This window comes from Aulonocara sp. 'chitande type north' Nkhata Bay, linkage group LG14 (genome assembly GCF_057382095.1).
Source record: "Aulonocara sp. 'chitande type north' Nkhata Bay isolate Kocher_YH1m ecotype deep benthic linkage group LG14, A_spYH_male_GT1.1, whole genome shotgun sequence".
Classification (NCBI taxonomy): Eukaryota; Metazoa; Chordata; class Actinopteri; order Cichliformes; family Cichlidae; genus Aulonocara; species Aulonocara sp. 'chitande type north' Nkhata Bay.
The window spans coordinates 22,904,770-22,921,197 of NC_141357.1; the positions used below are offsets into that span (position 1 = coordinate 22,904,770).

The following is a 16,428-nucleotide window of genomic DNA, read 5'->3' on the forward strand; positions in this document are numbered from 1 at the left end:
TTCTATACACTCCTCTACACCCCTCTTCCCAGTTCCAACAAACACACAGAGAAACAGAGATCTTAAAGGATGCCTCATTGCTTTATAGCTGACGAGGGCGTTGTGCGAAAGAGGATATTTGGTGGTCTGCTTCCCCTTAGGAAAACTTAACTCTTCATCTGTGCCACAAAAGTATTGATATACAGCAAATTACTATGCTACCCAGCATAAATGCACACACATACACATATGCAGCACTTAGCTTTCACACCACAAATGTTTATACATTTTTCCCTCCAGAAAAGATAACAGTGGTGGCGGGGTCATCTTATGTAACCCATTTTTTTTCCTGTTGAGAGGCATGTTTCTAAAGGACTACCTGTTTACACATATTCGATTATAGATCTCAGAGGATTTCGTATTGGATGAGATTTATGTCTGCCTTTTGGCAGACAGTGAGGAAGTTTTTTGAGTTAAGGTGACCTAGGAGCCTGTAGATGCTTTCTTATAGGTTGAATGCAAATGCATGTAGGTTTATGTTTAATGTTTGACTGTATCACACTGATTTAGTTAACAGACCTGTAAAATATTGTAAATACATCTCTAGAATGCATTAGGCCTGAAAGAGTAACATGGATGTTCACGATGCACCTCTATCTATCTATCTATCTATCTATCTATCTATCTATCTATCTATCTATCTATCTATCTATCTATCTATCTATCTATCTATCTATCTATCTATCTATCTATCTATCTATCTATCTATCTATCTTTAGCTTCCCCAGATTAATTAAGTAATTAATAAGTAAAATTAATATACTGAACAGAAGGAAAGGTTATAGATTCCAACTCATATTGTATTCTATATCACCATCTTTGTGAAAGTCCAGCAAAGTTTTGGTGCTTAAAATAAAATAACCAATATTTGAAAGCAAAAGTAAATGGCAATAATATTAATAAAAACAACAACAACAAAACTAAAGAGCAAGAAAAAAATGAAATGAAATGAAGCAGGACACAAACTGTTTGTCTCCTTTGATTTTTTGTGATACGCACCAGTGCCACTGCTCTTATCTGGCATTGTTGCTTTCTTTCAGTCAGGACTGTTCTCTCTTGGTGCCCACTGCTGCTTTTAAGGTTGGTTTATACTTGAACAGGATATCTTGTATCAAAGCTTCACTGCCTAGGGTTCAGGAAGCTCATAAGTGTTCATATACCAAATCTCAGAAGTTGGGAAGTTAATAAATGTCTTGAAAAGGAATAAATGCCTCTAAAGGGCTTCATTTCATGTGTTCATTTATTCATGCAGCACCTTTTTTGGAAATATTTACCTCTTTGACCCTTTAGAAATGATTCAAATACAGCAATCAAAGAAAACCACCACTATATGAGAGTATACCTGTTGGCAGTTTGGGTATCTATCTATCTATCTATCTATCTATCTATCTATCTATCTATCTATCTATCTATCTATCTATCTATCTATCTATCTATCTATCTATCTATCTATCTATCTATCTATCTATCTATCTATCTATCTATCTATCTATCTATCTATCTATCTATCTATCTATCTATCTGCTTAGTTTTTCATAATAATTGTAATTATAATTTTTTAAAGTCAAAGTTTAAGTTGCAAAGTGAACAAGTACAATTAATATACTATATATTTCATTATTAATGCACTGGCTGTCTGTTGCAGTTTATCATGCTATGCAACTTTATTCAGTCTCCTTGGTCCTTGATTGTGCACATTCTATATTGGGCGTGAATGTTGTCTCTATATCTGACACATATCAGCTATTTAACTCTGTCTCCCCTTCTCTCATCCTAACAGTCAACAGTGAGGATGTTGTCTCTACGCGGCTGTACTTTGTGAACGCCTCCCTGCAGCGGGTGACCTTCTCCAGCTCGGTGGGGGTGTCCCTGCCCTGCCCCGCGGGTGGCGCCCCCCATGCCGTCCTGCGCTGGTACCTGGCTGCCGGAGACGACATTTACGACGTGCCCCATATCCGCCACGTGCATGCCAACGGCACCCTCCAGCTCTACCCTTTCTCCCCCTCCGCCTATAACAGCATTATCCATGACAACGAATACTTCTGCACTGCTGAGAACCAAGCGGGCAAGATTCGAAGCCCCAGCATCCACATCAAAGCAGGTGAGGGCTTAAAACTGAATGGCCAGAAGGACACTTTAATTCAGGAATGTTACTATGTTTCTTACTTACCAAACCAGCAGACTATTACCTTTTTTCTTCTTTATATGTATTTAGAATATATTATTGATGTCAGTGTTATTGTATTTAAGGTCAGTTTTAAATGTACATTAAAAGTACTGGTCCACCTACATGTTACACATACAGCAGCTGCTCATGGAAAGTCATGCTACGAAGCTCCCAGTGTGCAGTTTTTGTACTGATGTTAATGCCAAAGAAGGTTTGGAGCTCTGCAGTTACTGAGTCAGTGGAGTGGTATCAGCTTTTACACACTATGGAACCTCAACACTTGGCAAACCTGATCTGTAACTTTACATGACCTTCGACCTCATGGCCAAGTGGCAGCTGTTTCTAAATGCTTCCACTTTGTGAAAATATCACTTTGTAGAATCATGCGATATCTAGGAGGGAAGAAATTTCACAAACTGACTTGTTGTAATGGTGACATGTTATTATAGTACCACATTTCAATTCAGTGAGCTCCTATTCAAAGATTAAGAGGTGCAACTTTTGTCATATCATGTATGTTCAGGGCAGGTGAACTAACTAACCTTACCTTTTCATGCTTTTCTGGCCCGGTAGTTGTTGCCGTTATTAAAACTAACATAGAGATAGAAGTATTTTGTGTCCACTGTTATGACCATGTTATGACCATCATAACAAAAAGACTTTTTCGTTCATTTCTAGACTGACTTTTTTTTTTTAGCTTTACTATAGAAAGCCACTACTGGACTCTTTCAGTGATTGGATACATTTTCTGTAACAAAAAAAAAAGAGAGGTAGCAAAACTTTTTCAGGAGAGGTACTTCAAGTTTTGAAAAACAAATTCTTGTGCCACCAAACTGGTCGAGTGCAGTGCGTTGGAATATGACAAGAAAACTGATCTTCATGTTTTAAATTTGTTGAGGGCCCATTGGAGACCACTAAGGTTATCAATAAAATAATATTATGTGGACATTCTGAAAATTTTCACTTCACTAAATACTCACCAAAAAATGTCCAAGTGCCAAGCTGGAGGCAGTTTTTTTTGGCACACATTGAAGTGATCACAAAAACAACATAGCCACAGCCAGCATCTGAAAATATGGTCACACAAACAGCCCACAGTCATATTGTCATTTTAAACCAAAAACTTTTCTCGGTGGGGCTTAAGTAGCTCCGAGTGCCCTGACACACATGCAGGCACAGAGACAGTTGGTTTGGTGACCTGTCCACACTCCCTGCCAAGGTCAAAGCTGGAGAGAGGTGCTGAACACACCGAGGAAAGGTGTTACTGATCTTTTAACACTTGCACGGTGACACACACACACACACACACACACACACACACACACACACACACACACACACACACACACACACACACACACACACACCACAAAAAGTAAAAAACACATGCACATGACCTCATGTGATACACACTTTATACAATAGATATGCACGTTTGCATGTTAATGCGCATGTACACAAACACGGACCCACACATGCACGCGCACACACAAACAAACACATACCAACATGCACACCAGCCTGCGAATAGCTCGTGCCAGCAAGCCTCCTGTCTCCCAGTCTCTCCATCTGTCCATGAACTGGAAAGTCCCCTAACTACACACACACACAGGCTAACACAGACACACACACACACACACACACTGAAACACAGGCTCAGCCATTTTCCTCAAGCTGGCTCATGGTGTTTAGTCGCCAGCTCTTTGTAAGGGTGTTTGGCAGGAAAGATTTTGGAGTGAGCTAGACACATGAAAAGATGTGAAAAGAAATCCTGAAAAAAAAGTAGATTTTTAGGTCATGCTAATAGCCAGTGAGGCATTTTGACTGTGTTTATCAATTCTACCTGAAGAGAGAGTCAGCAGTTCCTTAGCACACACGTATACCAACAAAATCATTCTCCAAAATGCTGCTGGATCATCTTCCTCGCGACCACTAACACAAACACTCTCATATGTGGTCCCCAGAGGATGACAGTCCCTTCAGCGTGAGAGTGACCTTACAGCCAGTCTCTGTGCTGGGATGACCTTCCCTCCCAAATAATTACAACAATTAATCAATTAAATGCTGAGGCAACCACAACTCCACAGCTCCATAACCAGAGCTCACATGCATGTGTGTGCCTCATTACCCCTAGAGTTGTACACAACACACAGGCTCGGTTACACTCACACAAAATCCTGTAGTTGCCATGGGCGACAGAGGCGTGAGCGCTAGGGTGTGGCATGCCCTGTCTCAGGTGGTGCAGGAGAATGATGACAGCTGACAGCTCACAGTGTGACACCCCCCCCCCCCCCTAAAAAAATTCTCTCCCACTTCCCCCTGCGTCATTCTCCCCCTCTCTCTCTCGCTTCACGTCTTCACATCTCCCTTTCTCTCTTTATCCCTCCCCCTCTTTCTCACCCTTTTCTTTGCATGCTGATTGTGGTCCAATAATAGCTCAAGCACCTGTCTGGATAGCTCTACATTTATGAAAATCAGTATGTGGGCTGCTTGTTTTCCTGTATATGTTTTTGTTTGGGTATCTCATTTTGAAAAATCTAGTTTTCTCTGTGCATTTTTCACTCGAGTGTAACGCCAGTCTATTGCACGCAACTATTTTTGGTAAAACAGTTTGATACATTCTCATATCCAGAGGCAACTGAAAGGCTATTGATATACGTATGTTTAAACTGGAGTGTGCATGGCAACTTGAGTTTCATCTTCAGTTTGATCTGTACTTACTGGAGGGTTAGGCGCTTAACCCAGCGGTCGTAGGGGGAGATGCAGGGTACACCCTACCCAAGACAGAGAGATGCACATCCACACCGACAACCAATTTAGAATCACCAGTTAACTAAACAAAAATTTCAATATTATATTATAAATGGTATAATTTGTTGAATTCAACTCTGACCAAAAAAGAAAACCTTTTTTCATGACTGTACTGTATATCTATCTGTCTATCCGCCTAGCATTATCTTAGCTTCAGTTCAAAACTTAAAAATATCAAGGGACTTTCTCATAAAGCAAATTTAGCATTTTTCTCTGTCTGTTAATAAACAAAAGACCCAAAGGACATTTGAAGGATAGAAATTTAAAACAAAATTGCAAAAAAACATCTGAGAGTTTTGTTTTTTGCTCACATAACACATCTTTACAAAAACTTGGTATAATGATTTGGGTAGACCTGTTCGGTGAGCCCCACCCTATCTCCCCTTTGTTCCACCTAAAACACACAAACCTACGTAGGACAGGGCCAAGGCAGCAGGTGTTTAGATCTATTTCTTCTATCTGCCCTCCTCATATCTGTCTGAACCTGAACCTGATAGACTGCTTTTTTTCATCCTTTTCAATTCAATAATGCAACCCACATCCATTCATTTCTCTTGTATTTCATTATACTTCCCCGTTTCTATCCTTTCCCTTTGCTGTGTTTTTAATGCTCGCTTTATGAATAAGTAAATGCAGTATTTGGTTTCTCCGTCGTTAATTATTGAAGCGACAGTGATACAGGACTTGCCTCCCAGTGCGCCCAGTCGCCCAGACCCATGTTTTAACTTGTATCTAGGCAACCAGGCTGCATATAGTCAGGCATCAGTAACATCCTAATGATTCTGCTGCGCATGCGATGAGGGGGAGTGCAATTTACACACAAATCAGTTGGGGTACCATTTGCATCATGTCACAAGGCTTAAGAGGATGAATATGTAATGGTTTTTTTCCTCTCTGTCTTTCATATTTTCTAAGAGAAACGTGTGATAAATGACAATGCTATCACAACAGCTGCCTCTTAGTGGGGTCGGTTACATAGATGGGTCCAAGGGCATGTCGCCATACATGGCTTGATTGACAGATTTTAATGGGGTAACGAGTGGTTAAACAACACTTTCTTAAAAGGAATCAAGTGTAGGGCAAGGTGGGATCACTGACAGGAAGTACAAACCCGAGGTGACCTTGACTGGTTTAGCACCTCTGCTGTATTAAAATGTGACCACTGTCATCATCACGCCAAACATTTACAATCTGCCAAGCTGATTTTAAACACTCTATGAGAGGCTCAGTGGGCATTGGGGATTTTACTTGCTATTGACGAGAGGCAGCAGGGTCAGTCAGAGAGTAAATAAATGATTGAAAGAATTGGCTCGGCCACAACAGCCGAGGCCACTCTGTCGATCCAGGGTATCGATCTGAGGTAGATGGCTTCAGTGAAAAGCAAGGGCTGTTTAAATGAAAAACTGAGATTAGGACCTGATTGGAATTAATTGTGTTTTAGTTTTGATTTATTTACAAATTAAGCTTCAATTCACATTAGCCGCCCGTGAGTTAGGTGACCAAGTGAGAAACAATAACCAGGCATAATTAAGGTCCAAAGTGGCATGGTAGTGCCATAATTGTCAGTGTCAAGGCTCAATAGCCAATATGCATCATCTGTTTTTGGCAGGATCATATATATGTCAAAAAGTGACATTTCCATGGTGTTGACACAGTCTGCCCCAGTCTTAACTCCTTAACAAGGCCCAAGGATTAGATGAACATGGATAAAGTAGGCTAGTGTGAAAGAAATAGACATGGTGAGACAAAGAATCAGGAAATTAAACATCGAACTTTAAGGTGAAAGACTCCCCACCGTTTGGACAAGGACACTGGCTTTGGTTCCAATGGGTTCCAGTGACAGTGGCGGCTGGCATAAAGCATTATTAATGACCAAGGAAACTGGCCTTCAGGCTAGGCGTTAATTATATCACTGGAGAGCTGGGGGAGAGCGAACACATAGGAGTGCAGGGCCACTCCCTCTGTTGTGTGTATGTGTGTTTTACATTGTTAAGTCATTACTGCCCTCATTTCTAAAGAGAGCCCGCATTGATAGATTGCTGGAAACACTCCCTAATATCAGCCTTTCTGAGACCCTTTCTGACTTCTGTAACTTTGTTTTTCTGTTCGTCTTATTCAAGTCAAATTGTGTCCAATGTGAATTGTCTGTGTTGAAAAATCTGGCAACATACCTTTAAACAAATGAGATGAAGATAGCAGCCAAGGCCACACAGTTCAGTTTATAAAACAGCTCTGTTTATTCGCTCGAGCTAGCATGTCCTTGAACTACCTGTCTGTCCTTCTTACCAGAATAATCCATTAATTTAATTTCACTTAATTTATTTAATGAAAATTTATGCTCTGATTCAGCATTTCACATTTTTCACCAATCAGGCTATTGCTACAGGCTAGTGTTTTCATCATTAAGCCTGTCTTAATCGCCACCATCCTTTCTGTACACTGGCACAGATTCACAGTTTAGTGCTCTGCATGCCATGTGCAGAGGGTGTGTTTTTGATGCCCTGGCGCCTGCATGTGACAGTTCCATCGGCTCTGTGCAACCCTCCACTCTTTGCCGTCTCATAGCATCTGTGGCGTTGTTCTTTAAAAGGCCAGCAGCAACTCGCTACGTATCCCCTTCAACACAGCTCCGAGTCGGTCCTCCTTACAATTGCCCCGTGATTTTTAAAGCTGTGGCTGAACAGTGAAAAACATGCTTAATGTGGCTGAACAGAGCACCAGACAAGGTTATTTACTCACCCTGCTTTAAGTATTTGTCGAACAGGACAGATGTCAGCTGTGAATTGTCAACATGTGAAAAAAGTATTTGAAAAAAATATTTGTGTTTTTTCGTTGTTGTTTGTTTTAGATGTATTACTATTTTTTATACCACTGCTTAAAATCAGGACTATCACTATATCCGAATGCCAATTCTTGATAATAATGACTAAAAAAATGATCCTTTAAGTTCAGTTAATGAATTCTGATTCTATAGAGAGCAACTATAAAGAATAATAGAGAATAAAGAATATTATAATAAAGAATTTCCACACATTTAAGATATATTTTAGGTTGTAATTTCCAATACCTAAAAGTATTCACCACCAGCATTGTTAGCTCAGTGTTCCACATTCCTTGTTACTTTTCTTAAAATGTATTCATTACCTTAATTAATCTCCAAAATAAGTAATTTGTTATATTATTTGTCGCGCATAATTACCTACAGTTCTATAAACTGAGGCAAAACAATATCCTAGTAAGGACAATCATACAATCTTACTTTTAGTGTTTACATTCAAAGTTGAAAACCATCTGAAAGCGACGTCCCCATGTTCATCACAGCAATTCTCCTGCAGGAACATGAACAGGTAAAAATACAGACTCCTGGATGTAGTTTGTACTTTTACTACTACATTCTTATTTTTTGGGCAATAAAAACCAACGCAATGCCTGAATCTCTACTTCTAAAGATGTAGACTTTGCCACCCTTTTCCTAAAAACTAAAATTCACCAGCTGGGCCAACGTCCTCATTTTAGGTTTGACAGCGTTTTAGTAGGTAAAGGTGAATGCTTGGACATGAATTGAGCTGCGGTTTGGGGAAGGCCTTGACTGGCGATGGCTCCCGGGCCTGGCAGATCCCCGTGCACTAAATAGAAGTGAAGAAGTTAAAGAATTGAAAACAAAGAGGGAGGGTGGGGCACGTAAACGAGAATAAACAGCTTGTAGAACTGGGGGAACCTAGATGACAACCGGAAGGAGCGTGTTTAGAGGTCCCACTCCTGAAATTCCAATACTCCAATTAGATGTGAGAAACATTGCAGTTAACTAAAATAAAAGTAAAAACTAGACTTTTGAAGACAAATGCAAATTAACTGAAATGATATTGTGAATTTGGAAAACCAAAATAGAAGTGAGTTTTAGTATCTGTTAGTCTGCTAAAAAAAATATTATTACAACATTCCCAATGAGACATTGATGGATGTGTTTATTGAAACTCTGGATGTTTACAAGATTACGAGGTAATGCTTTCAAAAACTTAAGTGTTTTTATTTTAATATTGATATTTATTTTCCTAAATCTTACCTCTGACATAAGCCCTTTATAAGATAATAATTAAAGAGACTAAACTAAATTAAACTAAACATCCATCCATCCATTTGCTTCCACTTATCCTTTTCAGGGTCGCGGGGGCTGCCGGAGCCTATCCCAGCTGTCATAGGGCTAAACATATTTTAAAAAATTACTTTGAATGAAATTAAATGGAATTAAAAATGAAAATAAAAATGAAAATAAAAATAAAAAACTAATTAGGAAATTAAAAAAACAACAACTATGGTTACTCTGGATTTCAGTACAAGTGCAGGAAGAAAAAGTCCTGTTTGGTGTTTTTATTGTTTCTGTTGATGCATCCTGTAGAGAACTGAAAGAACCTTTATAACAACATAATTGCAAATGTAATGTAATTACTGAATTTAATGCAATACAGTAACATGTTATTGAAAAGTGTAATGTGATTACAGTAGCACGTTACTGTGTAACATGTTACACTAAATACCAGTATGTACGGTAGACAGTAAAGAGAAACACAACAAATGATATTACAAATATATTTAATTTTATGAATTTAGTTCCTTAATTTAAAAGGAAGAATAAATGTTTTCAATGAAAATGTAACAGATTATTATCAGATTATCTTTACCTTGTGTTCTTACATTGTAATTACATATTGCCTTTACGTGTCTGAACTCTATTATAGAGTATCCCAATCTTTTTATGATTTGGCTGTATGGTAGCCCTCCTGTGGTACTTTGCTTGACTAAACATTATAAAGACTTTTGTGGGCTGTTGACAGCCTTTGTGGACTAAATTGTATATAAAAAGCTATTTGAGAGATGTAGATTTGATTAAATTAAAGCATAAAAGTAAACTATACCTCTCATATCACAGTTTGTGCAGACTCCCAATTTATGATATAAGCATTCATCTGTCATTTTTAAATATCAGTATTAATATCAGATTGAGGTTTATTAAACTGAAGTGTCCACTGTCACTCTCACCCAGTGTACATCTAGTGACTAATATCAACTCTTTTCTTCACATACCAGTGTTCAGGGAGCCCTACACAGTCCGTGTGGCCGACCAGCGCTCCATGCGGGGTAATGTTGCCGTGTTCAAGTGCCTCATCCCCTCAGCTGTCCAGGAGTATGTCAGCGTTGTTTCCTGGGAGAAAGACACCGTCGCCATTGTCCCTGGTAGGAGATTCAGCCACTCATAATCAATGATTCATCAAAAAGCCCAAACTAAGACTGCAGACAAAAGCTTCAGGTTCATTTTCCAAGTTCATGCTCACTCTGTTTGTGTCTGTGGTTAATAATGGAAAGCAAATGATCTAATCTCATTCCACTACATAAATGGAATATTTGCAGGTGGAGAAATAAGAATTTTCTCTGTTATTGCAAATGAAGTCCAAGCTTTAAATCCAGGGATGTTTTTTTGTTTGTTTGTTTGTTTGTTTTTTTAAATGTGGTTTGCTTTCAGAACGTAATGGACTTTCTTGTGATTGTTGATTTCTCTTTATCAATAATAATCAATCTATTTGTGTTTATTTGTGTTGCTGGTACTGGTCCCAGTGAGAGAAGATGACAGAATGCCTCATTCATTCAAAAATAAGGCTGATGAAATGGCCTTTGCCTGACACATTCCTGGCTGCTCAGTCACTGTCACTGCTGTGGTTCAGAGCTGTGTTCTGTGGATAAATCAGACATTAGCAGACATGTGCTATTTGTGTTTGTGTGAGAGAGAGAAAGTGAGAAAGCAAGAGAGAGAGAGAGAGAGAGAAAGAGGAGGACCGAGGGGTGTGTGTGGACTGGGGTGTGTGTGTGTGTCTAATTTGATGTTATCACAGTCACCTAAAAGAGAGCAGCAACACCTCTAGGGCTCTCTTATGTCTGGTGTTGTTCACTCTGTTTCATCTGATCCTCTAAACAAATCATTCACTGTCTAACTGAAGAGTGAAAATATCAGTATGGGCCTCCTGCGTGCTGCTACGCTTGTGCATTGGCACTCGTGTGTATCTACAGTATGTGTTCAGGCTTGTGTTGCAGTGTTAACATTTGCTCCATGGAGCAATGGCAAATTGCAGGGTGTCAGATGAGACTGTTTAGGTCAGATGATACGCATTGTTCTCTGCCCCTTATCTTGCTCTCTGATACAGACTGCCTGTTTCATCTCTCAACACTGTGTGTGAGTGTGTCTATAAAGGTGTCTGTGTATTTGTGTGCCTCTCTATATTGCTCTGTCCTTCACACAGGAGCACTCATTGATCCAGCACAACTATAGTAAGTGTGTGTGTGTGTGTGGCCTGAGGGGGGTTTCCAGTCTGGATCGATAAAGCTTGCTGGTGGATTCCCCTCTCTCTTGTCACGGATCCCTCAGTGTGAGAGTGGTGAGACCGGGCCAGTCTGTTTGACTCATAGCTCTGTGTGTGTGTTTGTGTGCGTGTGTGTGTGTGTGTATGTGTATTTGCTAAAGCCACTGTATCATGGCTGTGTGCAAGAGCTCAGTGGGAGTATGTTATTGATCGCGTGATGGACGCCTTTGGTAAAGCATGCACATATAGACAAGCAAAAGTATGCACACACACACACACACACACACACACACACACACACACACACACACACACACACACACACACACACACACACACACACACACATTTGAATGAGCAGCTCTTTGAGCTTTCAGCTGTGACCAGTTCATGTTATCCATAATCTTTAAGAAACAAACTATACATTCCATTGATTCCATTTGAATGAATTATCACTGCACGAACTACAATAATCTGTTTCATTTTCAATAACTGAAACACAATTTTTAAGGTGAAATGATCAGTCAGGTTATCAGTTGTCACTATTTCAATGATCACCATCATAACTTTCAATCACATATTTGTTCTTCTTGGATTTTTCTTGTTCTTATTCTTTTAGATGATTATAAATGGTCACTTTTACATTTCCGCACATATGAAGATGTCTAATAAGGCATCTTTAAACAAAATGGTTAATTGATTTTCCAATTGTTTACTAAGTAATATAATCCCGAAATATCTGAGCTGGCATTTCAAAATACTTGAGAGTATTTGTTTTCCCTTTTTCCTTCGCTTCCTTCTCTTCTCTACTTCTTCTCCTCTCAGTCCTGATGAATACGTTTTATTGGTGACACAGTGCATCTCTTCTTCTTTCTGTCCATCTTTGGCTTGATGCCCCCTCCTCAACCCTGGTACAGACTGGTGGCCCGTGTCAGCATCATAACCACACACACACACACACACACACACACACACACACACACACACACACACACACACACACACACACACAAACAGAGACACAGAGGATCCATGTGCGGGCCCCACCTACCCCACTTGCACTCCACCATACACCTCATCCATCTATCCATCCACTTCATCTATCAGCTCCTGGTAGCATGTACAGCTTTCAGTCTTTCGATAGCGCTCGAGATGCTCTAGTGGTTTGCCATTTATTAGGGACACTGTATGCCAAGGTATTGGCTTGACAGGATGATACATGTCAAACAGACGGCTGTGTTGGTCAATAAAGCTAAGTTTGAATGGGCTTTGATGAAGAGGCAGGAGGGTGTTTGCTGACAGCTGGCCTCACTGTGAGACGACCCTGCCTGGGTGTCATGTCACTATTTGACAGCCAAATCTGTTTGCGTTGAGGCCTGTTCGTGGAGCGATTTGTGGGGGAGTAGACAGATAGATAGACAGGCAGACAGTCAAACAGTGCGAAGCTTTGCGTGTTGACTGGCTATCGTGGATTTTACTCCCTTGTCATATTCCTCCCCTTCTCGTGCTACTTCTCTATCTAGCCATGCCTCTCCCTTTAATTGATGGTTTGCTGGTGTTGCTGTCGGTTAGAAAATTAACATTTGTTTGCTTGTCAGTTAGGGAACTGAAAGAGTATGCTCTGACAGCGATGTGTACGAAGGAACTTCATCCGTGTGTATGTGTGAGTGTTTGCGTGTCACTTTGTTAGTATCGCTCTCCTCCTCCAGTTGGAGCTTAAAACATTGTGAGTTTTATCTGGTCGCCATGGTAACGGGTGCGATCCGGCGGGCGGAATGAGGAAGGTGTGAGGATGCATCGCTGCCTGATTTTTATAAGTGCATCACCACGGTTCATCTCCACCATACTCACACATGTGCACGCACGCACACACATACAGAGGACATATCAGCATATGTAGCATCTTTCTTTCTTTATTTCCTGCATTGCAAACTGTATAGTCCATCATCCATGGTCTGGATTAGGATGATGAAGCACTGTGTGTGACTTGTCGGTGACACTATGTGCCTGTGTGATATATATATTATTATAATAAACCTGTTGGCCACTCTGTTAACAGGGACAACAGCCAATATCTAGGAGCTTCCAGTGTAGAAGGCAGATATTTGAGCCAACACTTCCTAATCCGTCCAGCAGAGTTTATGAATGCAGGTACATTAACAAAGCTGTGTAAATTTTGCTCTCTACCTGCATGCAATCAAACCCCGCTTAAAGATGATTGGTCGTTAGAGGTTCAGTTGCAAACACACCTTGGATACATATTATGCATGTATTGTTATCGAGAATAGCTAATAACTGACCTAAAACCGTACAGCAGAATTGTCAAGCATATGTCAGTTTACTTTAAGTATTTTGGAAATGCATGCCAAAGTTTTACACGTTTGCACTGTAAAAGCTTGGGTTTTATATGGTGTGATCATACTTTTCCTTTGAAAGATGATCAGTTTTTCTCCTGCCATCCTGTAACTATATGTATTTTCTCACTTGTGCATGTTTTCCTATAATCCCAGAATGTGTCCCTGATTTCTACATCAGGCTTGTGTCAGGGGCATAACACTTGTTGCAGCACTCGAAAGGGCCAAGGAAACAAAAATGCAATGTGCAGACTTGGATGTTAATTTTAATCTTAATTTTAATAAATGATTGCCATGGGTTTAATTGTATTTGTGGGAAAGGAAATGTCCAAAAGTAAGCAACACATTCAACAATATCATCAGCATCTGTGATTGGACCATGATGTAGACATAACCCCAAACTTCAGGATTTTATGTTTCTTATAGACCTGCTTTTTCTCTTTCTCACTTTCTGTTTTACCTCTGCCTCCTAGGGTTCTCTTACTGCTTGACTTGACATTTATTCCTCTCAAGTGCTTATCAGGCCCACTTGATCGCCTCTTGTTTTGCATCATTATTTTTCTTCACATTCTGCTGTTTTCAGTGTGTCTGCCCTCTTCCTTTACTAAAATACTGAAGTTAAAATAGAAATATCAAAGTTTGCCAAAAGACATTTACAGGAATGGTCTTTATTTTATGTAATAGCTACACATGAAGTCAGTGTAGTCTTTTTAATGTTCCTTTCTTTTGTGAGGCAGCTGAGTCAGTTCTGCAAACTGTACACACTTAGATATAATGTGCTTGCTTCATTAGAGCCAAAGAAACTACAGCTTATTTGAATTACACATTTACATACTGTGGTTGAATGAACTATTCAGGTGGCATCTGAGTAGCATGCTTCATTAAATGTTAATGAGAACATTGTGAGTCATATTACAGCATTAAACCAGTGTAAGGGATAAAGAGATTAACACACACAATTAAGTTGTTTTCGTTTATCTTAAACAATGTATGGCTTCTTAAAGAACAATCTTTATTCATATGAGAAAGAAGACACTTGCAATGTTACAATATTTTTGAAAATTGTAATAGATTGAACAAGCAAATAGAGTCACAGAACAATACTAAGTGATTGATTAGTTGATATCGCGGGAGATAACAACAGAAAGCGTAAACATCGAGGGTGAAGAGGGTGTGGAAAAGTGTGACGTCTGTGGTTTTTTTGCATTGATTGAGGCTGTTTAATCCCCCTTCTCTTTCACACACACTGCCTCTCTCTCTGTGAAGTGTAGCGTCACCACAGCTGCAGTAGCTTCTGTCCCAGTCTCCATTTTGTAGCCACTCCGCAGAGGACCTGTACTCTTCCCACCCCTCTGTCTTTCCACTTTTAACTTTATCCCTCTCCCGCCCTTCTTTTCTAGAGGCACTTATTAGGAAATAGTGAAGTGACAAAGCATCGTCTTTTTTTCTTCCACTCCATCAGGCCTGAAAGTGAACAACAGATAGGCTGAAAAATGGCAGAATAGGCAGAAAAAGAGAGAGACAAAGTGGCACAAAAGCATGACATGTTAAATTATGCAGATGGGAAAGTGGGCATAGGATGCAGGGATGATGGAATGAGGTGGGTAGGTGTATGAGGACATATAAGGGGTTGGACAGATGGACAAAGAAAGAGGTGTGTGCGCTGAGATTTCCTGCTGTCCCCAGCACCCCAGGGAGGGAGAGAAGGCCAGAGGCTTTAAAGCCAGTGGGGCCTACCATTAAAGATGCATCTGACAAGTACTTAATGCTCCCCTACCTCCCCTCTCCCCTCCATTTCTCATTTTTCTTTAGACTTTCTTTACTTGTTCCTGTTAGTATCTAACCATTAACCATTACACACATGGTGCACATCTATGTGTGTTTGTCTTTAGAATGGTTACCATTCATACCTAGGGTAAAGGTGGGGGAAGAGGGCAGGCAGGGGGGTAACTGTGGAGGGGAAATGGGTGCTGTTTACTTATTGATGAGTATTTATGGGCTGTGTGTGTGTGTGTGTGTGTGTGTGTGTGTGTGTGTGTGTGTGTGTGTCCGATTCTGGCAGTGATGCATGTTAGGTTGGGTTATTTATTCAGCACTCGTGTTTGGATGTTTTACAGAGAGAACAGGTGCAGAGTGACTCTGAGCTTGCTCTGTTTGAGCGGACTTTGTGTGCGCATGTGTGTGTGCGTGCGTGTGTGTGCTAGCTGTGTCAGTGAGACAGACAGAAAGAGAGTCAGACACAGGGGCATTCACTGCTGTCCAGGCACTGATAGGGCCGCTGTGTTTGTCTTTGTGGATAACATGATTTGAATATTGAAAAGAAATTCTATTTTGTAGATTTCAGATAGATAGATAGATAGATAGATAGATAGATAGATAGATAGATAGATAGATAGATAGATAGATAGATAGATAGATAGATAGATAGATAGATAGATAGATAGATAGATAGATAGAAAGTACATGCTCAGGAACATGGATGTTCTGCATAGAGATTGAAATGGCGGGAGAGATGGAGGGAGGTTGAAGGAGGGAGAGAGGGAGGTAGGAAGTGAGAGAGGGTTGTGCACGAGGAGAATTTCAATGGCACTCCAATCATGCAGGCAGTCTCGTTAGCCCAGGGAACATTTGCATAGCGCTTCGGCGAATTCATTTGGCGTTACTCAGAGAAGATGGCTCCCTTTTTCTCTCAGCTAGTTAGTTATTC

The 16,428-nt window shown here is 40.2% G+C and overlaps 1 protein-coding gene across 1 annotated transcript in view; it reads left to right on the forward strand.

The window, feature by feature from the left end:
* The window catches only part of dscaml1 (Down syndrome cell adhesion molecule like 1), a 99,820-nt gene that overhangs the window by 9,591 nt on the left and 73,801 nt on the right, over positions 1–16,428 (forward strand). Inside the window, exons 2-3 of the mRNA XM_086261608.1 lie at positions 1,820–2,140; positions 10,103–10,249. Coding sequence (XP_086117734.1) covers positions 1,820–2,140; positions 10,103–10,249 — 468 coding nt within the window. The remainder of the gene's footprint in view (positions 1–1,819; positions 2,141–10,102; positions 10,250–16,428) is intronic.